This window comes from Jaculus jaculus, chromosome 12, assembly GCF_020740685.1.
Source record: "Jaculus jaculus isolate mJacJac1 chromosome 12, mJacJac1.mat.Y.cur, whole genome shotgun sequence".
Taxonomy (NCBI): domain Eukaryota; kingdom Metazoa; phylum Chordata; class Mammalia; order Rodentia; family Dipodidae; genus Jaculus; species Jaculus jaculus.
This window is the reverse complement of record NC_059113.1, coordinates 17,202,572-17,225,411: the sequence shown is the minus strand read 5'-3', so window position 1 is coordinate 17,225,411 and position 22,840 is coordinate 17,202,572. Positions and strand designations below refer to the sequence as shown.

Below are 22,840 nucleotides of genomic sequence, written 5' to 3'. Positions count from 1 at the left end.
CAGGGGTAGTCATGAGCCCTAGGGTTGTAACATCTGCTGATGTCTGGAAAAATGAATATACTATGCTTATCAAACAGCCCAGTAAGCACTTCTCTTAATATTTATACCCTTACATTAATGCTACTCTCACTTTGGGTAGAGAATCTTCTCTTTTCAGATGGCAGTGACCTTGGGACGACTCAGAAGGTATCATAGTGCTGGAAAGAAGTGATTGGAGTACTGAGTAACATCTAGATCACACCTTCCAAGGCTCAGGGTCTAATGCAGAAGAGGTGGCGGGAAGAATGTAAACCAAAGAAAGGGTAGGACTGCTTACAATGTGCTCCCTCCAGACATAAAATGGCCTGGATATCCATGACCTCATAGTGCCTGACACAACCTACACAAGACCATCATAAGAGGAGGAAAAGATCATGAAATCAAAATAAGAGAGACTGAGATGGGGAGGGGATATGATGGAGAATGGAATTTCAAAGGGGAAAGTGGAGGGAGAGGGAGGGTATTACCATGGGATCTATTTTATAATCATGGAAAATGTTAATAAAAAAATGAGAAAAAGAATAGAATGAAAAAAAAATTTTTTTAAATAAGAATTCAACATGTTCATATAGTAAATATCCAGAGACTATATTGTAGGGTCTTTATCCAACAATTGGGAAAGTGTGTGCTCACATAAATACCCTACATAAATATTTAAAGAACTTTTATTCATAGTAGACATAATCTAAACACAATCCATCTGCCCTTCACGAAACGAGTGATTGGATTAATTGTGGTGCATATACTCCACAAAACCATGCTCATCAGTTTTTTTTAAAAAAAAGGATTTATGGCTTGAATGAAAAGTCCTTCAGCTTCTCAGAGAAATGCCACAAAATTATTAAGGAATATCTAATATCAGTCTTTCCTCAAACACCTCCAAACAAATGAGGAGAGAATGCTTCCAAATTATTTTAAGAGGTCAGTAGTACTCTGATATTAAAGCCAAACAGAACACAGCAAGACAAGAAAATGACAGGCCAGTGACCCTGGTAAATATACATGTAAAAATCCTCACTGAAATACTAGAAAACCAAGCTCAACAGCTCATTAAAAGGATCATTCCTTATGAGCAAAGGAAATTTATCAGGGCACATGGGATATGCATAATAGTAAATGTGATATATCACATGAGCAGACTGAAGCACAAAAAGCCTATGACCATCTCAAGAGACACAGTAAAAGCATCTGACAAAATCCAACAACTTGGATTGACTAGATAAAACTACTCAACAAATTAAGTACCTAAGAAATGTACCTTGATACAATCTAGTTAGTCTAGGCCATATATGACAAGCCTACAGATAAAAGTAAATTTTCAATGCTAAAAACTTGACGGCTGTTTTCACAAAAATCAGGAATAAGACAAGCATATTTACTCTCCTAACTTTTGTTCAGTAGTACTAGACATTCTCATGAGTTCTGCTCAGCTTAGTACTGGAAATCCTTGACAAAGCAATTAAACAAGGGAAGAAAAGAAAGAAGAGGTACCCAAACAAAAAAAGTGATCATTGAAATTGCTTCTGTTTTCTGGTGATATGATTCTATATAAACAAAACTTGTCTATGGCCATACCACCTTGAATGTGCCCAATCTCATCTTCATATACAAAATTCTAACTACTCTATAAGAAAAAACAAAACAAAACACCACAGCAATAGTAAATAGACAGTATGGTCACAAGTTAAGAATGATAGGAAAAGCTGAGTGGCCTTTCTATACACTAACAACATGCTATCTGTAAAGAAGTCATGAAAACAGTCACATTTATAGTAGCTATCAGAAAGAAAATTTGGGGCTGGTGGGTTGCTCAGTGGTTAGAGGCACTTGTTTGCAAAGCTTGCTGGCCCAGATTCAACTCCCTAGCATTCATGTAAAGCCATATACAAAAAGTGGTGCACTCATCTGGTATTTGTTTGCAATGGCAAGAGACTCTAGCGTGAGTGTGCGCGCACACACACACACACACACACAGAGACACACGAATAAAATTGTAATAGGGAATTTGCCATCAGTATGTTGAGAGAGCTTCATCCCTGTGTTTATTGCAGTGTTAAATTATGGGATCAAGGCAAGTATTAGTCAATGGGTGAATGGTAGTCATACGCAATGAATTCAGTATTTTAAAAGAAATAAATTGAATCATTTAGAAGAACATACTTGAGGTGCTGGAGGAATGGCTCAGTAGTTTGCTTGCAAAGTCTAGCAGTTTGGGTTCAATTCCTAGTTCCCACATTAAACCAGATGCATAAAGTGTCCCATGTGCCTGGAGTTTGTTTACAGTGGCAAGAGGTCCTGATGTACCCACTTTTTCTCATTCTCATTCTAATTCTCTCTCCCTCTTAATAAATCATAAATAAAGGGGGACAAAATGTAGGAGGAATGATGGTTCCCAGATGGTGGGACACAGGGAATGAGAAAAGGTGGTCAAAGGTACAAAGTCTCTACTAAACGGGAGGAAGAGATTATTTGCAGTCCATTGCACAGCATGATGACTGCTGCTAAAAATATGCAATGTGCATTTCAAAACTGCTGAGGATAAATTTCAAATGGTCACACAACAAAAGTGGCAAGTGTTTGAAGTGATGGAGATTAAAAGTTTAATTAGCCTACATTGTATGCACATAGTGTTACCTTTTACATCCTAAAAATATGCAATTATAATTTGTCAATTTATAACGTAATAGCTATCATTTAAAAACTAAAGAAAATGTTTGCCCCAATTGCAGTGCAAGTAGAACAGATTGATGAAGACATAGAATGCAGGTGACAAAAATGAATGTATTGTCATGAATACTTTATTTTATAATATAACATTGAAGTTAGTTACTTAACACAAAAGTATGAGATATTAATGGTAGGATAAACCAACAATAGTAGGAGAAAAAGAAAGAATAAAGATACTTACTAACAGTAACACAAAAATAATAAAAATGACAAAATTATAGTTTGTATTTTCCGAAGATAGCAGAAGAAATAAAAATGGAACATTTAAACAATGTTACATATTTTAAAGGTTTAACTTTATATAAAAATAAGAAATTGAAGGGAATGAATGTAATCTCAGTTACATGTAAGACAGCATCAGTTTAACAACGTGCAATCAGAATTCCAGTGGGGAAGAAGAAAATGAGGCAGAAAAAGGTTGAACACTTACTAAATTTTGTCCAGGGAGGTTTAAAAAAAATCCTAAAAATACTTAACATTTGGGCTGGAGGGATGGCTTAGCAGTTAAGGCACTTGCCTGCAAAGCCAAAGAACCCAGGTTCAATTCCCCAGGGCCCACGTAAGCCAGATGCACGAGGTGGCACATGTATCTGGAGTTCCTTTGCAATGGCTGGAGGCCATGGCACCTCCATTCTCTCTCTGTCTCCTCCCTCTCTCTCTCTGTCTATCTCTCTCTTCTTACAAATTAATAAATAAAATTAAATAAATAATAAAAAGACTAAAATTTATAGGTCCGAGAAGCTCAGCAAGATAACTACAAACAAAATCATAGACACATAGTAGTCATGTGGGTGAAATTCAATGACAAAGAGAAAAATGTTAAAGGCAGCAAAAGAAATATGACAGATTAACTGTAAGGTAGAAGTAATAGAAACTTGACTTACTTCTCCAAAACAGCACAACAGAACATACATATCCTGGAAAATAATCTTGCTTTATTAAATATGTTAAATAATTTGATCCCAATTCAAGTTATGATTTCATATTGCTTTACTCTTCCTTTTATCATACTGAATTCGACATATCATTGTTGAATTGAATAGGGCTCAATTTATTCATTTTCTCACAAATTCTGTTTGGTGTTATAGTAAAAACAACAACAACAAAAATTTTCCTAATCCAAATTATCCAAAATTCCAAGCACTGTCAATAGTACTTTCCCAATACATTTCTCCAGCTTAACCTTTTCAGGATCTAATTTCTATACATTTCTTGCTGCTATCCTGACCCCCACAGGAAGTCAAACACTGATCGGTTGTCATGACATATAATCAAAATCACAATTTTGAACATTTCAGTTACTCAAATATTGACCCACTATAACCAGTTCCTTGATCCATCTTGTGGCTTCTGTCATAGGTAGCTGGTAGCTGAAGAATTTCTATACACAAAAACTGAGGAACAAATTTTGTGGGAGGAAAAAAAGACTGAGAATTTGGTCTTGAAGCTGAGTTTAAATAGCAAGCAGAGGGCTGGGGAGATAGTTCAGTGGGTAAAGTGCTGGCCCCTGCAAGCATGGGGACATGCGTTCTATGCCCATTACCCACATGAGAAATAGCAGGCATAGTGGCACCTGTAATCCCAGCACCAGGGAGGAGGAGACATGAGGATCCCTGGGGCCCACTAGCCAGCTACTCTGTCCTATTTGCCAGGTTCCAGGCCAATTAGAAAGCCTGGATAAAGTAATAATAATAATAATAATAATAATAATAATAATAATAAGCAGACAATGTTCTTGAGGATGACACCTGAGATTGTCCTCTGTCTTCCACACGCACACACACAATTTCCAAAAAGAAATGAGATAAGTAGAAAATAGGGTTTTAAAAAATATTTTATTCATTTATTTACTTAAGAGAAAGACAGGCAGAGAGAGAGAGAGAGACAGAGAGAGAGATAGAATGGATGAGCACCTTGTGCATCTGGCTCATGTCTTGGGTTCTGGAGTCAAACCTGGGTCCTTAGGCTTCACAGGCAAGTTCCTTAACTGCTAAACCATCTCTCCAGTCTGCATATAGGCTTTTAAGCGTAGGTCTTACTAGTTTGGCTTAGTCACAACTAGAATGCTGATGGAAATGAAGCCCCACCACGTTAGAGATCCACTCACTTCATCAAAATCTGACTTGTTTTCTCACATTGCAGACACTTACTTGAAAATACCTAACAGATGCCAAAGATTCTTAGCACTCAAGTCCTTGTTTTCACTGACAAGATTTTCTCAGACGATAATGTTAACACTTCTTTCAAGGATTTCCCAGTTACTAATGAATGGTGCTAAAATCATATTAGCCTGACCTCTATTTTTTTTCTTTCAAGCTTGTTAAAGACATCTTTATGATCATTTGATTGTTACAATAAAGCAAAATAAATTTAAAAATGGTTTCAGAATAGTTATTTAATATCTTATTATTTATTTATTTGATAGAGAAAAAGGGAAGGAGAGAGCGAGAATGGCCATACCAGGGCCTCCAGCCACTGCAAACAAACTCCAGATGCGTGCACCCCCTTGTGCATCTGGCTAATGAGGGTCTTGGGGTATTGAACCTGGGTCCTTTGGCTGTGCAGGCAAATTCCTTAACTGCAAAGCCATCCCTCCAGCCCCAGAATATTTTTTAAAAACAATTTTTTGTGTGTTTTCTTTTCTGATAAGGAGGAATCCATCTTGTCAATTTATGTCCCATGACGTCTTCCACAAACTAAAGAGAGCAGTTAAGCTAACAAGACTGAAGAAAAGTCTGATATGGGGAGACAGCCCAGTAGATAAAGTGCTGACCACTCAAGTTTTAGTACCCAAATTACATCCCCAGACCTCACGTGATAGTTCGAATGTAAAATGTCCCCCATAGCCTCATGTTTTGTGATTAAGCCTTATACTTAATCCCCAGCTGGTGGAGCCTTTGAGAGGTGGAGCCTTACTGGAGGAGGTGTGTTGCTGGGGGTGGGCCTCGGGGTGTCAAAGCCCAGCCTCACCTGTCACACTTAGCCCTCTCTAGTGCCTCCCTGCTGCTATGGAGATGTGATGCCCATCTGTCTGCTCCAGCCATGTTCTCCCTACCATGATGAAACTTCCCCTTGTAAGCTGGAAATAAATCCTTTCCTTATGCAAGCTACTTCTGGCTGGGTGTTTTGTCCCAGCAATGCGAAGGTAACTGATACACCTCATGTAAAAACCTAGGAACTGTGGTGAGCTTCTATCAGCCCAGCACCCTGCACTGACTGTAAGGTGGGAGAAGAAATAGAAGAATTTCCCAGAAGCTCCCTGGGAGCCCAGCAAAGAGCAACAGCACAGCAAGAATCTGGAGTGAGAAACTTTGCTCCTAATGAGGTGGAGAGGCAGAGAACTGACCCAAAAGTTGTCCTCTGGCCTTTACATGTGCACACTACAGCATACAAACACCTGCACCCCCACAGTCACACACACAGGGTGAGAGAGAGAGTGAGAGAGGTAAATAAATGATTTTTAAAAGTCTGATATTGACTCAGAACTTAATCTTATGCTTCAATAAAGACGGAACAAACCACTTTCATTTTATGCCTTAAAACGATGCCACATCATTTGCTGAACTGAAGCTCTGAGATAATAAGGGACCACAACACCTCACTTGCCAGTCCACAGGACTTTCATTTTGGAAGGACTTTAAAGTTGACGTTGATTCCCCCCTTGCTTTAGTACCAAAGTAAGCGTAAGTAAGGAAGGGCATGTTGAGTTGAGAGGAATACAGATCTGGCGCATCCAAAACACAGAGGAAAACCAAATAAAGTCCTATAAAACATACAAAAATATGGGCAGATAAGGTTCCTAGGTGGCCCAGGTATAGACACGGCATTTTGTGCTGGTCCCGGGAGACTATGTGAAGAATCTGCAGATAAATTTATGAAGTGCGCCGGGCGTGGTGGCGCACGCCTTTACTCCCAGCACTCGGGAGGCAGAGGTAGGAGGATCGCCATGAGTTCGAGGCCACCCTGAGACTACATAGTGAATTCCAGGTCAGCCTGAGCCAGAGTGAGACCCTACCTCGAAAAACCAGAAAAATAAAAAATAAAAATTTATGAAGTGCTTCAGTATCAATGACAAGAATGACAACAGAATGCTAACATGTTCAGAAAGTATATTAACTTTGCCCCCCACCCCTTCAGGAACTGTACTCTAGGACATGATTAAACATACAAGGTAAATAAATAAATTAAAAGAAACTTACTGGTGGGATGGAGAGATGGCTTAGTGGTTAAGGTGCTTGTCTGCAAAGCCTAAGGACCCAGGTTAAAATCCTCAGTACCCATGTAAGCCAGATGCACAAATTGGCACATGAGCCTGAAGTTCGTTTGCAATGGCTGGAGGCCCTGATACACTCATTCTCTCTTTCTCTCTCTCCCTCTCTCCCTCTTTCCCTCCCTCCCTATTTATTTCTCTGTCTCTCACAAATAAATAAAAATAAACCAAAAGAGTAAAATAAAAAACATTTTAAATAAAAAAGAAACTTAACAGGGAATACCTAGGAAAGGCAGTGGAAAAGGTGGGAGCGTCTTCAGAAGTGATCCAAGTGTCATCCCTACAGCAGAGCAGAGGGAAAGGAAGCTGGGTTGGGGTTCGAGAAACAGCCTTGCACAGCTTCAGCAGACTTCAGGCTCTCACCGTTCAGGAAGCTTCAGGTTTTGCAGTAGTCACATTAGAACCTATATTTTGCTTAGCCCTGGATGGCAGCAGCCTAAAAGAAGCGTGGTGTGGGCACAGGAGCGGGTCCAGAAAGCAAAAATCTACTCCTGCCAATCAACCGCGCTTCATGGGGCAGGAGACGCAGGCAGGACAGTTTCAGGGCACCGTATTACCTAGGGCTCATGCAAACCAATAAGGTAAGAGGGGCAAACTACACTGACAATAGGCCACAGACATATGACAAAGTGCCCACCAGCCACTCAGAACCATTTCCTCTTCTCCTGCTCTTCACAGCCTGGCAAGGACTGTAAGAAGCTCTGTTGTCAAGTGTCTGGGTTGTGGGCTGGAGAGATGGCTTAGTGGTCAATGCGCCTGCCTGCAAAGCCAAAGGACCCAGACTTGATTCCCCTCATAAGCCAGATGCTCAAGGTGGCACATGTGTCTAGACTTCATCTGCAGCAGCTTGAGGTCCTAGCATACTCATTCATTCATTCTCTCTCTCTCATAAATAAATAAAAATTAAACAAATGTTTTTAAAAAGAGTCTGGGTTGTAACGCACCAGGAAGAGGAGTCCCTGTGTGGTGTGGGGAAGTGGAAGAGAAGCAAAGCCATCACTCATCCTGGAGGTCTGCAGCCAAAGCAGACAGAGGGTTTTGTTTCAGTGTGGTTTCACGGTATTTATGTACTTTCAGATTTCCTGAGAGCGAGTCGCAGCTTCCCCTGGTGGTTCCAAATCTTTCCTAATCATTTTATAAGCCTCTAATCTTCCATATTAAGTCACCTCCTGCTTGAAATAACTATAGCAGCTCCTGATAAAAACTGTGACAGAAGCACGGGCAAGCAAATCGCCAAAGAATACATGGAGATGGATATATGAAAATACAGTCTTCATTAAAAAGTGAAATTTTAATGAGACATTATTTTATTTATCAGATGGGCTAAGATTAGTTTAGCATATATAATTGCAGACTTGTTTTTTCTTATAAGAACACAAGGTTGACAAGAGCTTTTTTAAAAATACAGCTACTGTTGGGTGTTTACATTTTATAGCTTACTTAGAAAAAGTTGCTAGATGGCAACATAGCCTTTTAAATATTCATACCTTTTCATTTCATTCCAAACTTTTCAGGTAACCTTTTAAGTATTCATAATCTTTAGTCTCCTAATTACACATATAGAAATAAATCTTAAGAAAAAAAATTACAGTGTGTTACATATCTGTCAGGCATGGTGGTAATCCCAGCACTCAGAACATGAAGCAGATAGATTGCCAGGGGCTTGAGACCAGCCTGGCCTATTGACTGAGACGATCTCAAAAAAAAATCAACAGAGAGCATGCATTATCATGTAAGTTACAAAGTTGTAGATCAAAATATTTTTTGGTTTAAATATGTAAATTCTTAATTTTATACATTCTCTCTTAGCCTGCCTGTTTGGCCTTCCACAAAATGTATTAGGCGGAGTAGATTTATGTATAGCAGAAACTTATCAGTCACAGTTATAGGAGCTAGATGTCTATAGATTTGGTAACTCCTCTTACATGATGCCTGCACACTTGCTCATTTGACAGAAAGACCAAGTGTCTCCCTCACATCTCTTATAAGGGCACTCATCTCTTTGGTAGGAGCAGACCCCCTGTGGTGGTTTGAATGTGACGAGTTCTCAGTAGCCTCATAGGTCTAAGCTTAACACTCATACTTGAGTCCCAGCTGCTTTGGGAGGTGGAGTTCTATTGGAGGAGGTGTGTCACTGAGGTCAAGCCATGAGGCTTTTTAGTCTAGTCCCCTTGGATACTGCCAGCTTGCTGTTGCTGCTGTGACAAGATGTGATGCCCCAGCTGCCTGCTGTGTGACATTTTCCCTGCTGTGATGAAACTTCTCTTCAAAACTGAGCTGAAATAAATCCTTTCCTCCTATGAGCTGCTTTTGGTTGGGTATTTTGACCCAGCAACAAGAAAGTAACTGCTAAGGTCCTCAGGACCAAATCATTTCTCAAAGATCCCAATTCTTAACATTGCTGTTTTGGGGGTGAGTCTACAACATGTCAGTTTGGGAGGAAGGGGTACCAAACAAGCCTCCAGACATAGTAGTATATAAAATGGAATTATTGTGCAGCTCAAATACTGTTCAAGTATAAATCAAACAATTGGATAAAGTCATGAAATGTAAGTATAAAAGGTGTAAAACTATAAATACTGTATTATTACATAATTGTAAATGTTACATACAGTGTATGTTATATATGCAGGCATAACAAATACAGTATACATTTCACATAAGAGGGTTTTCTGCATATGTAATTTATATTCATAAGCCAAAAAAAAATGGAAAACTGTGACAAATAGTTAGTAGTGGTGATTTCTCCAATGGTAGGATCACAGAACAGAACATTTCTACTTTCATACATTTCTGGCTTTTCAAAGTGCTCAAATGAACATGTGTCATATAATCAAGGACAAGTCCAACAAACCTTTAATTATGCCTGTAACAGCCCGTTTGCAGGTGAATATACGATGTGATGTTTCTACACTTGGCGCAGATATTGATCTTATCTCTTTATCAGATAATATTTGATTTTTAAAAAAAAATCTAAGAAAACTTGTTTGATATGGCTCAACTCATATTTGCAATGTGAGCAAAGCTGACTTAACAGCATATTCCCACTACGCTATTCCTATAATGTGAGATAACACAGTGAGCCTACAAGACTGGAAGCTGGTTATTTTCTCAGGACAATGCAAGTTTTGGCAAATAATGCCAAAGACAAAATGAGTATCTCATCACAGTCTTTGTCAACTGTGTTGTGAATTAGGACACTACTGACTGCATCCATACCCTTCTGAACAATGGTTTCCATTTTCTCTCCCAGTTTATCTATTTTAAACAGTATTTTTATGTATTTATTTGTAAGTAGAGAGAAAGACAGAGACAAAGAGAGATAGAAGGGGCATGGCAGAGCCTCCTGCCACTGCAAACAAACTCCAGATGCATGCGCAACTCTGTGCATCTAGCTTTACATAGGTCCTGGGGAGTTGAACCCTGAGCCTTTAGGCCTTTCAAACAAGTGCCTGGACTGCTGAGCCATCTCTCTAGTCCCTACTTTATTTTTATAAGCTTTAAGAGAATAAGTTGAAAACTTACTAAGTTGAAAAGCTAGGCATTTTTGGTGGATGTTAACATTAAGCTGTCTGCTCTGCCACTTGAAATCATAAAGCTCAGAAAACAGCCATAATTCTACTGCTGTTACTTGTTGTTTTCTTGCTTTCTTTCTTTGATTTTTTTGAAATAGGGTCTCACTTTAGCCCACCAACTATGTACTCTCAGGGTGGCCTTGAACTCTCAGCAATCCTCCTACCTCTGCCTCCTGAGTACTGGGATTAAAGGCATGTGCCACCATGCCAGGCCCGCATGTTGTTTCTTGGTTCATAAAAATTTCTAATGGTTTGACAGATTCTCTTTTCTTAAGTATTTTATATTTATTTGTTTATTTGACGGAGAAAGAGGTAGAGAGAGAGAGAGAGAGAGAGAGAGAGAGAGAGAGAGAGAGAGGGAGGGAGAATGGGCATGCCAGGGCCTCTAGCTACTGCAAATGAACTCCAGATGCATGCGCCACCTTGTGCATCTGGCTCATGTACATCCTGGGGAATTGAACCTGGACCCTTTGGCTTGGCAGGCAAGCGCCTTAATTGCAAAGCCATCTCTCCAGCCCTCACTTTTTTTCCCTTTAAGTCTCCCACTCTTACATCCTCACAAACCACTAACCGAATCCTGCCTGCTGAAGGCATCTGATATGTGCTGACTGGCCAGTCCTTGTCCAATCATCAAAATGTCTCCTTGAGTGTTACTGGTATACATGTACACATATGCACAGATGCATGCACATGTGTACACAAACACATACCTCTGTGTGAAATAGCAGCCGTGACTCATCTTTCCCACTTCTGTCTACCAGTCTGAATCTGGCTTATTCTGCACCCCTTAAACCAAACATTATCACCAACAGGCCTGCCCAGACCCTTACCTTCACTGGCTTTCTCAGCCTCCATCACACCTGAGGTCTATAAATAGACGGAGAGAAGAAAGGACCTTCTGGGATTTCAGCATTTAGAAAGCTCAACTCTGACTGCCTCTGGCAATAAACAGTCTTTCTCTTGGGACCAAAAAATAAAATAAAAAATCCATGGGACCACCAGCCTGGGGCCTGAACCTTTCCTGAGAGAGCATTCTCTGTACCCCAGAATTCCCTGCCCCCACATACTCATGCAGTCTTTTTCAGAGCCTTTAGTCCTATCCTCTCAGGTCAGACATGGCAGGTGTATTTCTCAAAGGCCATGGCCAACAGGCAGCCCTCAGCTTATCTAGGCTGAGATGTTCACACTCATGTGCATGGTTTCTGGAAACATGGGACGGAGGAGCAGTCAGTGCCCAGGGCCAGCTTCTCCAACTCTGCTGTGTTGAGCGATTGTGATCGCACCATTGAGCTTCAGTGTAATGCTCAATCCACTGCCCATGGCTTATCCTGGGTTAGAAGTACATTATTATAATTTTTTTTAAGAAATGAACAGAAATGCAGAGGATTTGTGAGATTAATAATAAAAGAATTAAGAAGCATCCCAAGCAGCTTTCATGAGAGATCATTTCATTCAACCCCACTACAATCCTGAGGGGTTTCATAGTCTCCCTTTAAAAGTCCTGACCCCAAGGCTCAGAAGAGGTGAGAATGGTTATTTTTCTTGGTCGCATGAGAGGCCAGGGAGCTCTTTCAGAACTCTACAGCCTATGTTCTCCCCCCTTCATCTCCCCAGGTGTCTGAGTCATCCATGTCAACCTTGCCTGGAGTAACTTGAGCAGATAAAGAAATGTGGCATATATACACAATGGCGTTTGATTCCACAATAAAGAACAAAATTGTGTCATTTTTCAGGAGAATAGATGGAGCTGGGCATCATAGTGAGTGAAATAAGACTGACCCAGACACATACCCAGCCCTATCATATGTAGATCTTAGGTTTAAAAATATATATTGGGAACTTTAATATATGAACATAATGCAAATTAGTCATAAAGCCATCAGTCATGTTCCCCTCCTATGATCCCCACCTCCCTGAGGGCCCACTTCAGTGGGGTGTCAGGAGTCACTGAGGAGTCATGGTTGCACCAGTCAGTTCCTGTGGGGAGAACAGTGCCTCGCAGTGCCCCTTCCACCCGGCAGCTCTCCCTTTCTTTCCACCCTCACTCTTGATTGCAGCTAAGAGACAGAGAGCGTGAGAGAGAAGTAGAAGGTAGACTATTTGGGAACATGGAAAGGGACTTGAGGCAGATGGAACAGGAGACAACAATGGGGATGAGTTGGGTCAAAGTACATGATATATGTGAAAGAAACCATCATAGACCCACCACTTTGTACAACAAATATCTGCAAAGAGAAGTGGTTTCTAAGGAGCTGGCAGGTTGAAGCCTCCTGCTTATGAGTTGATGGGGAGCACCTGAAAAGCTTGTGCTGAGAGACTCTTCGGCAGTGACTGATGTTCGCACACGCAGGAACAGACTTGAAAAACCTTTCTGCCAGCGCAGAGTGTCTGCTGGGGTTTTGGCAATAGCCAAGTCGTTATTGGGGTGGAGTGAGTTCTCATTTGTTGGGGTTAGAGGTTCGAGAGTTCCACAGACCTTTGTTCATCCTGCCCTTGCAGAGTTGAGAAATGTTCAGCTGTTTCTCTTGGAGATAACACTGCTTCTCTTATCTTCTGTGGACCAGATCCGACTGGAGAATGAATGCTTATGGTGTGAGACTGGTGGGTATGGAAATGAACAATGGACATCTCTCTCGGGGTGAAATTCCAAAACCGTTACCCTTGTATGTGATGATTAGATGTAAAAGTCCCGGGGGATTGCAGAACAGACTCCTGAAAATGAGGGGAGGGGGCCAAACACAAGAGCATGTGGCTCAGTCACTATAGTGGGCTAGGATTAGAAAAGCCACATTTCCTGTCAGTTCATCCATGGCTCTCCGTCTACAGACCCTAATTCAGTTTGCAGAAGAGCAAATCGTGTTTTTTAAAATATCAAAGTTGGGGCTGAGGAGCTGGCTCAGAGATGAAAGGCACTTACTTGCAAAGCCTGCTGTTCCCACATTCAGTTCAGTTCCCCAGGACCCACCCAAAGCCAGCCGCACAAAGCAGCACACGGGTCTGGCATTCCTTTGCAGCTGCACGTCCTGGTAAACCCATCCCCTATGCACATGATCTCTTTCTCTCCTCTCTCTCAAAAATATATAAGTAACATACTTTTCAAAATATAAAAGTCAGGCTGGAGAGATGGCTTAGTAGTTAAGGTTTTTGCCTGCAAAGCCAAAGGACTCAAGTTCAATTCCCTAGGACCAATGTAAGCCAGACGCACAAGGTGGCACATGCATCTGGAATTCGTTTACAGTGTCTGAAGGTCCTGGTGCACCCATTCTTTCTCTCTCCCTCTCTCTCTCTCTCTTTCTCTCATATATAAAATAAATTTTTAAAATTAAAAAAATACAAAAGTCAAATTAAAAAATGTGTGGGTCTAACTTCTGTAGACATCAGGGTGGGGAGATTTTGTGTACAAAAGAGAAGGAAATCTAACTTTTCAGTGATATAGGGCTCCCTGAACTCCCATAAGCCTTTCCCTGCATTGTCAGATTTATTGCTAACAAAAAGTTTTTCAGGAGGCTGGAGAGATGGCTTAGCTGTTAAGCACTTGCCTGTGAAACCTAAAGACCCTGGTTCGAGGCTCATTTCCCCAGGACCCACATAAGCCAGATGCACAAGGTGGTGCATGCTTCTGGAGTTCATTTGCAGTGGCTAGAGGTCCTGGCTCACCCAATCTCCCTCCCCCCCCCCTCTCTCTCTCTGTCGTTCTCAAATAAATAAAAATAAACAAATGTTTTTAAAAAGTTTTCCAGGGCTGGAGAAATTGGTCAGTGGTTAAGGCACTTGGCTGCAAAGCCTAAGGACCCAATTTTGATTCCTTAGTACCCGTGTAACACCAGATATATAAGGTGGCACATGTGTCAGGAGTTTGTTTGCAGTGGTTAGAGGCCCTGGCATATGCATTCTGTCTCTTTCTAGCTTCCTCTCTCTCTCTCTCTCTCTCTCTCAAATAAATAAATAAAATATTTTTAAAAGTTTTTCAAACATCTCTTTTGGAAAAGGTAATTAGTGCAATTTTGCTCAGGGCAGTGGTAGAGATTGAGCCCAGAGCCTTTACAAGGCTCCACTGGGCTATATTGCCCCTCCCCAAGTTATCTTGTCCTTACCTTTTTTTTTTTAATTTTTTTTTTTTGAATTTATTTATTTGAGAGCGACAGACACAGAGAGATAGACAGAAAGAGGGAGAGAGAGAATGGGCGCACCAGGGCTTCCAGCCTCTGCAAACGAACTCCAGACGCGTGCGCCCCCTTGTGCATCTGGCTAACGTGGGACCTGGGGAACCGAGCCTCAAACCGGGGTCCTTAGGCTTCACAGGCAAGCGCTTAACCTCTAAGCCATCTCTCCAGCCCACCTTTTTTTTTTTTTTTTTTTTTTGTAGTTATATTGAAGGCAACCTAGTACATACTTCAAAAAACTACGTGTTGTCAAAATCGATAAAGATGACTTAGACCAGGGGACTCGGAGTGAGAAAAACCTTGTTTGTTCTTAACATTCTTTAATACATGTGGCTTTGCTCAACCCTAGGTAAACAGAGGTGGAAATTACTAGGAAAAAATGAATGAATGAATGAGTAAAGTGGTTTGTCAGCTTTCCATACTCAAATATAAATGAACCACAGGGAGCAACCTCCTTCAAGGATACATTAACTTATGAAAATTAGAAACCAATGCATAATACTTAAAAATACTAAACTGTGTGAGAAGCTACCCTAAGACCTTACTTTTGAAAAATTCACTTGTCTAAAGAAATGAAAGGTAGATGGTATTTAATAACTTGATCTACCTGGAAACATTTTATTACAATAAATTTTAATGAATTTTATCAGATTTAACTTACTTTTTAAACCTCTGCAAATAATATACCTGCACCTCGAAGTAATCACATACTTCTTGATTTTCGCGTACATGGACTACGTGTTACATTGATATGGTCTAAACAGGTTTTTCTGTGAACACACTATCTATATAATAAAACTTGGCAAGGGTGTCAATAATTTTTTTTTAATCAGACAATTTAGTCATTCACTGGGGAAGGGAGAGAGGGAAAGACAGACAAGGGGAGCTGGAGAGGAAGGGGAGAAGGTGGAAGATGAGAGAGAGAGATGTGTGTGTGTGTGAGAGAGAGAGAGAGAGAGAGAGAGAGAGAGAGAGAGAGAGAGAGAGGGAGAGAGATGGGGGGGAGGAGAGGAAGAGGTAGAGAGAAGAGAGAGGTTCTAGGCGCCTTTGCCTGTTTCCGCAGAGGAATACGGTAACAGCAGGAGAGCAAGAGATTACGGTACTAGCTGGGCTCCGGCCCCTACTACGTCAACAGGAGATCTGCAAAGTTCCTGGCCGTTCTTTTCTAGTGTTCGGGAGCTGAATATTAAAAGGGTGATTGCGGAGTTATTGGCTGCTTTTATTTTTATTTCCTTTCCTGTTCTCACTCAGTATTTGAAAAGACCAGGTTAAGCAGAGGCGACCCAGGAGTCTGGGGGCCTCGGAGGTGGCGGGGTGAGTCAGCTGGAGCAGAGGAGCTCGGTGGGGCTCCCCGGAGAAGGAGAAGGAGAAGGTCCCTTCTGCCCTCCGCCGGCGCAGGAGAAGCGGCTCCGGGACTGAAGCGGTCTGCGGCAGCCAGGTGAGTGCGCCGCGGTGCGCGACGTCCGCATCCCGCATCCCGCAGAGCCGGGTGGCCGCAGGCACATCCCTCCCGCCCCCCGAGAGCCCCGACCCCACTTACCCTGGCGCCTCGGCTTGTCCACAGGGTTTCATACCCGCACCCCTGCCCCACCCCGGTTCCCTTACCCCTTCCGGGAAGTTCCTTCTAGCTAACAAGTGTCTTTCTAAGCCTCCTATACATCCACCCGAGTAGGAAAAAGCTGGTTCCGCAGTGGCGCGGGGTTTTTTTTGTTTGTTTGTTTGTTTGTTTTCTTTTCTTTTTGGTGGGGAGGGGGGCTATCACCTGTGAAAGGGCTTGAACTTGGGATTTTTTTTTGGGGGGGGGACAGCGTTTTTCTGGGTTCCGTACCTAGGAGCACAAGCCCACGAGACCTGGGCACATTCCCACACCCCATACTCTTGTCCCACGTCCCTCAGGTCCATTTGCAATTGTGGCACCCGGATTTCTAGGTCCGATCATGGCCCCCAGCCCAGAAAACCCGAGGCGTCCCTGTCTGCTGGGACGCAGACTTGATTTGGTTTTTTTTGTTTTTTGTTTTTTTTTTTTTTTTTTTTTTACACGTACAAAATCCGCAGTGGCTGCCACTCGCGGAGAGATGCGCTCCCCACCGGGTCCCCCGACCCCACCCACCCCCAGCCCGGGTGTGGCCGGTGACTGAAGCCCCTGGCGCGATCGTCCTTCTGGCTTGGAAAAAGAATCAATCAATAAATAAACAAACAAACCGAGCCTGGACCGTCCTGGGTCGCGTTCAGCCCTGGGGATCGGCTGGGATTTGGCTCTCCCGCCAGCTTGGCTGGTGGACCGATCCGCGCACTCCGCACGCTCGAGCGCCAAGTCCGCGGGCGTGAGCGCGCGCGTGGCCCGGCCTGCGGATCCCGGGTCCCTCTCCCAGGCCGAACCCCCTCCAGGTGACGGTGGTGCCACCTGTTCACCTGGAGACCCCGACAGACTCTCCCGATCGGCTCAGGGTGACAGATGCCAGCCGCAGTCGCGCCTCGGGGAGAGGAGGATCTTATTGTCACTGTGCTCTGGCTCTCCAGACCCCGCCACTTGGGTTTTTGCTGTGGTTATTTATTATTATTATTTTGGGAGGTGGGGAGGGAGGCTTGTTTGCTTTTTTTGTTTTTGTTTGCTTCTGCTTTGGTCCCTGAACTTGGCCAGACGCAGCTAGCTGGGCGCAGCACTCGAGGACGGCTTCCTGGGACTCGTGTCCCCAGGGTCGCCTCCAGCTAGCAGAGCGACTGCTGGACCGCAGAGTGGCGGCTCCCCGCCGGAGTCCCGCCGCCCGCCGGTCAGCGCCGCTGGACCTTGCTGTCCTCTCCGGGGCGCCTGGCTCAGGTCGGCTTCTCTCTTTCCTCAGGACGTCTCGGCAAATAACGGTCACACTCGCCAGAGCGCCTTAGAAGCTGGGATTAGTTCGAGCCCCCGTCCTAGGGCAGCCAAGCTCATCGCGACAGCCCACTGGGCAGCAGCAGCGCCCAGATGCCAAGGGTCCTTGCCTCCGATCGTCCACGGCTGACCCGCACCGATTTGCCAGTTCGGGCGAGACTGGAATTTTGAATTTCAAATTGTGTGCAGAATTCCTGGGTTTGTCCCCACTAGGACGGATCAGCCGACGACGCGCCAAAGCGGACTCCAGTAATTTCCGGGATAGCTTTTGGCAATACATCTCCTTGGGAGGGGGAGGGTCCTAAGCCTTGGGTAGAAAAAGGATCGCTCGGGCTGGGCTCCGGGGTCAGCACAGTGAGCGGGGAGGGTCTCCCGCAGCGCTGAGCCCCCCCTGGCCATGTCGCACTTAATGTCCTGCCCCTTAGCATGGCCCTCTGAGGGTTCCCGGGGCTGGCTGGGATTGTTTCCCACCCTTACTTCCTCGCTCACCTCCAGCCAAAGCCAGCTGGTAGGGCTCCCCCAAACCGGGATTTTGTGACTCCCCTACTCCCACATTCCCACCCTCTCTGCCATCCACACCCGCGGGGAGGGTGGTCCTCCGACTTGGGACCATGGTGTTTCTCTCGGGGAATGCGTCCGAAGGTTCCAACTGCACCCACCCGCCAGCCCCGGTGAACATTTCCAAGGCCATTCTGCTCGGGGTGATCTTGGGGGGCCTCATCATTTTCGGGGTGCTGGGAAACATCCTGGTGATCCTCTCCGTGGCCTGTCACCGTCACCTGCACTCGGTGACTCACTACTACATCGTCAACCTGGCGGTCGCCGACCTCTTGCTCACCTCGACGGTGCTGCCCTTCTCGGCCATCTTCGAGATCCTGGGCTACTGGGCCTTCGGCAGGGTCTTCTGCAACATCTGGGCGGCGGTGGACGTCCTGTGCTGCACCGCGTCCATCATGGGCCTCTGCGTCATCTCCATCGACCGCTACATCGGGGTGAGCTACCCGCTGCGCTACCCCACCATCGTCACGCAGAGGAGGGGGGTGCGGGCCCTGCTGTGCGTCTGGGCGCTGTCCCTGGTCATCTCCATCGGTCCCCTGTTCGGCTGGAGGCAGCCGGCCCCGGACGACGAGACCATCTGCCAAATCAACGAGGAACCGGGCTACGTGCTCTTCTCGGCCCTGGGCTCCTTCTACGTGCCGCTGGCCATCATCCTGGTCATGTACTGTCGGGTGTACGTGGTGGCCAAACGCGAGAGCCGCGGCCTCAAGTCGGGCCTCAAGACCGACAAGTCGGACTCGGAGCAGGTGACGCTCCGCATCCATCGGAAAAACGCCCCGGTGGCGGCGGCGGCGGCGGCGGCGGCGGCCCGAGGCGGCGGCGTCAGCAGCGCCAAGAACAAGACGCACTTCTCGGTGCGGCTGCTCAAGTTCTCCCGGGAGAAGAAAGCCGCCAAAACGCTGGGCATCGTGGTCGGCTGCTTCGTGCTCTGCTGGCTGCCGTTTTTCTTGGTGATGCCGATTGGTAAGTCTGAGGGTCTTATCTGGGGAGGGGGGAGGCGAGGCGAAGAGATGGGGGGGGAGGGTCTTCACTGGAGACTCGCCGCCCGCAGGGATGCAAAGGGGGTCTGCATTTCACAATGGCTGCTGAGGTAGTTGGGAAATGCTCCCTGGTGGGAACGTGAAATTTTTCATTTCTCTTTTTCCACCCCAGGCTCATTTGCATTGGATCCTAAGGGCACTTTCCCAAGTCCTCTAAAGAGGCTTCGAGCCGATGCAGATTAATTGCATTTCTTAATAGGAATGCCAACTTTTCTTAAGGCCTGTAAGCAAGTTTGGTTTGTTTTTTTTTTTTTTAATTTAAATCTCTCCACCCTCCTCATAATGGGAGCCTCTGTCAGGTACTGAGGCTTGCATGCTACTTCCACTCTCTGTGGAGTGGGGAGAATGCAGACCTCCCTTCCCCCAGCTTGACGATAATCATCAGCTTTATGCTGGACAAATGTGTGGCGTTATTACTATACTGAATGGTCCATACAATTCGTCCTACTGCCAATGTTCTGTCTCTGTGCGAAGTTTATTTTCTGGATTCAGTATGGGGGGAAAATACGGTGAACCACTCACTGCAACCATAAAAATGATTTTATGACCAAACCAATTTCAGTCCTTCAGAATTCATCAGGTTTCCAGTAAGTAAATACCTACTTTTCTTTTAATAGCAAGGATGAAAACAGAGCGGTCATCAGGGAAGCTGTAAATGAAACTGCAAAGAACACAGTCATGTTACATATCCAGTTTTTGCCACTGCTAAATTAGCTGTTGTCAAAGCTAATGAGCTCATTATAAGTATCAGCAAGCCAGTCGGCTCAGAGTAGGCATCTATCTCCTGAAAAGCCTTCAGTGAGCTCCCAGGGGGCTGGTTTGCTATGTCCAGTTTGTGAGCTCAAATACAGACCCACACATTCATGAGCTGCTAAGTCTGACAAACACGAAGTCCTGGTAAAAATCATAATAGCAATCCATGTAAAGTACCTTAAAACTGAGTCTCAAGGACATGTAGTTAAAGTCTGTTACTCTGCAACTCTGTCACAGTGGTAGCTGGTATTGCTTGAATGTTCCAGACATTTTCCCCAGCCTCTCTACTTCCCTAGCTTATTCAACACTTTTTAACTTTTTATTTTATTTCAATATTTTTAATATTTTGCTTATTTGAGAGAGAAAGATGCAAATAGAAAAAGAGAGAGAGAGAATGGTCACACCAGGGTCTCCAGCCTCTGCAAAGGAACTCCAGATGCATGCACCACTTTGTGCATCTGGCTTATATGGGTCCTAGGGAATTGAACCAAGGCTCTTAGCCTTTCCAGGCAAGTGCCTTAATGGCTAAGCTATCTCTCAAGCCTCCATTCAACAACTTTTACCCTGACTTCACAGGTGGGAGAAGGGAACTTTTCAAATTCTAATGCTATGGCCAGCAGCCACATATAGCTATTTAAATGTGAATTAAAATTAAGGAATATTCAAATTTGGTTCCTCAGTGCCACTGGCCACTTTACAAGCACTCAATGGTCACCTGTGGTCAGTGGCTACCATTTTGGACTGTGGAGATATAAATTATCTCTATGACTTCAGGGTTTCTATTGAACAGTACTATTGGTTAGAGGCCCTTCCCACTCCACCACCTGGCCTTGCATTGTGCCAGCCTGTCATTGTCCCCAACTCTGCTCCTGAGAAGCCTGGAGCTCACTGGAGTAGCTCTCTTGGCCTTGGTCTCTTCCTGCACCCCTCCTCTTTCTGCCTCCTGAACTTGGCACATGTATGGCTGCATCTGCAGCTCTACAAATGTTTATTTAGCACTTGTGCTACGCACTTAACATGAACAAAGCAGTGGATTTCTTGCCCATGCAATGTCTGCATTCTTTTGGAGGGAGCAGACATAAACAAATGCATCTGGAAAAAGCCACGGATTAATAGACATTCTCAAGAAGTTAGCAGAAGAGGATCCTGGCTAGGAGAAGGATAATGGGCCAGGTGTTCAGGGGGGTTCTCTCGGGAGGGAGGATATTTAGGAAGAACCCTGCCTGACTGACTTGAAGAGCCAGGCTTACAAAAACTAGGAGGAAGAGCTCCTTGGCAGAGAGAGAGAGACAACAGCAAGTGCAGACCTGTTCAAGGAACAGCCAGAGGGCTGCCCTACAGACAGGGAAGGGCAGGCAAGATCGCAAAGAGGACAGGGACAGATAAAAATCAAAGTCACGTGGGGTCTTCTTGGCCAAAGTAAAAATTTCATATTGTGGGCTAGAGGGATGGCTTAGCGGCTACGGCACTTGCCTACAAAGCCAAAGGACCCAGGTTCGATACCCCATTACCCACCCATGTAAGCCAGATGCACAAGGGAGCACATGCGTCTGGAGTTCTTTTGCAGTGGCTGAAGGCCCTGGTGAGCCCATTCTCTCTCTCTCTCTCTCTCTCTCTCTCTCTCTCTCTCTCTCTCTCTTTCCCTCTTTCTCACTCTGTCTAATGAAATAAATAAAAAATTTTCATATTGTTCTATGATTGGAAGCCATGGAAGGGGATTGGTCTCATTTTAGATTTTGGAAGGATTGTTCTGGTTGTTGAGTGGAGAATGTGCTACTGGAGGGGCAGGAGTAGAAGCAAGGAGGTCAGGTCGGAAGCTGTAGTGGAGAGAGGCCAGAGGGGGCAGGATGCGGACTCAGTATGTGTGACAGGTAGAGATGGTCAGATATGACCACAGTCGGCCCTTATTTCACAGGTAATTCTGGCAAAATTGGACATGGGGAGGTAAGAAAAGAGAGAAACTAAAAGTGACTTCCAGGTTTGGAGCCTCAATAACTGGGCAAATAGTGGTACATTTAATGGAATTAGAAACAGAATGGTGAGGGTGGAAGAGGCCAGCAGAAGTGGGCAATCAGTTTGTTTCATTTTCCCCCGTGCAAGTAAATGTGCAGCTGCTGGGCGAAGTAAAAAAAAGGTCTGAACTAATGGGGAGAGGGAAGGGATATGATGGAGTCTGGATTTGTGAAGGGGAGTGGGGGGAGGGGAGGGAATTATCATGGTTTATTGTCTGTAAGTATGAAAGGTGTCAATAAAAATAAATAAAATGAAAGAGGCCTGAGGTCTTGGGCAATAAGCAGGTCCTTACTGATGGATGGTCATGTGAAGCCAAGAGCATCAGTGGGGTGATGGGAACAAAAGCCCAGTTGTGTGCCTCTTAGCAGGAAGGAAAGGTGAAATGGGAAGAGGGAAAGTAGACAATCCTTTTGAGGAGTTTGGCTGGAATGGAACTGGGAAGGGGCAATGCTGGCAGGACAAAAGACAGTTCTCCAAGGTGGGCTACAGGATATCCTATCTGAGAAAGATGAAAATCTACCAGAACACTGGGGGCATAGGCAAAGAAAAGAGAAAGGAGGAAGTGACAGAAAAGTGACCAAGAAGGGATATGAACACCAAGGCGAGAAGACGGGAAGGGGACCACAAGGGGTGTCCAGGATATTTCATGTCCTCAGTGAGATAAGAAGAGTGGAAGGAAGAAATAAGGAATGGGAGAATTGATGACCAAAGAGAATCTGTAAAATACCTTTGACAATGGGAGAGTAAATACATTATGAAAATCCAGTTTGGTCTTGGGGGCATTTAGGGGGATCTGTGATCAGGCATATAAAGCAGAGCATTGAAAAAATCTG

The 22,840-nt window shown here is 44.4% G+C and overlaps 1 protein-coding gene across 2 annotated transcripts in view; it reads left to right on the top strand.

Moving 5' to 3' along the window:
- The first annotated feature begins 15,944 nt into the window (after positions 1-15,944).
- Positions 15,945-22,840, top strand: part of Adra1a (adrenoceptor alpha 1A) — a 126,578-nt gene continuing 119,682 nt past the window's right edge. For both annotated transcript variants that reach the window (XM_045131499.1, XM_004665835.2), the window contains exons 1-2: positions 15,945-16,212; positions 17,615-19,164. In XM_045131499.1, the coding sequence (XP_044987434.1) occupies positions 18,255-19,164 (910 nt within the window). In that variant the 5' untranslated portion in view covers positions 15,945-16,212; positions 17,615-18,254. The remainder of the gene's footprint in view (positions 16,213-17,614; positions 19,165-22,840) is intronic.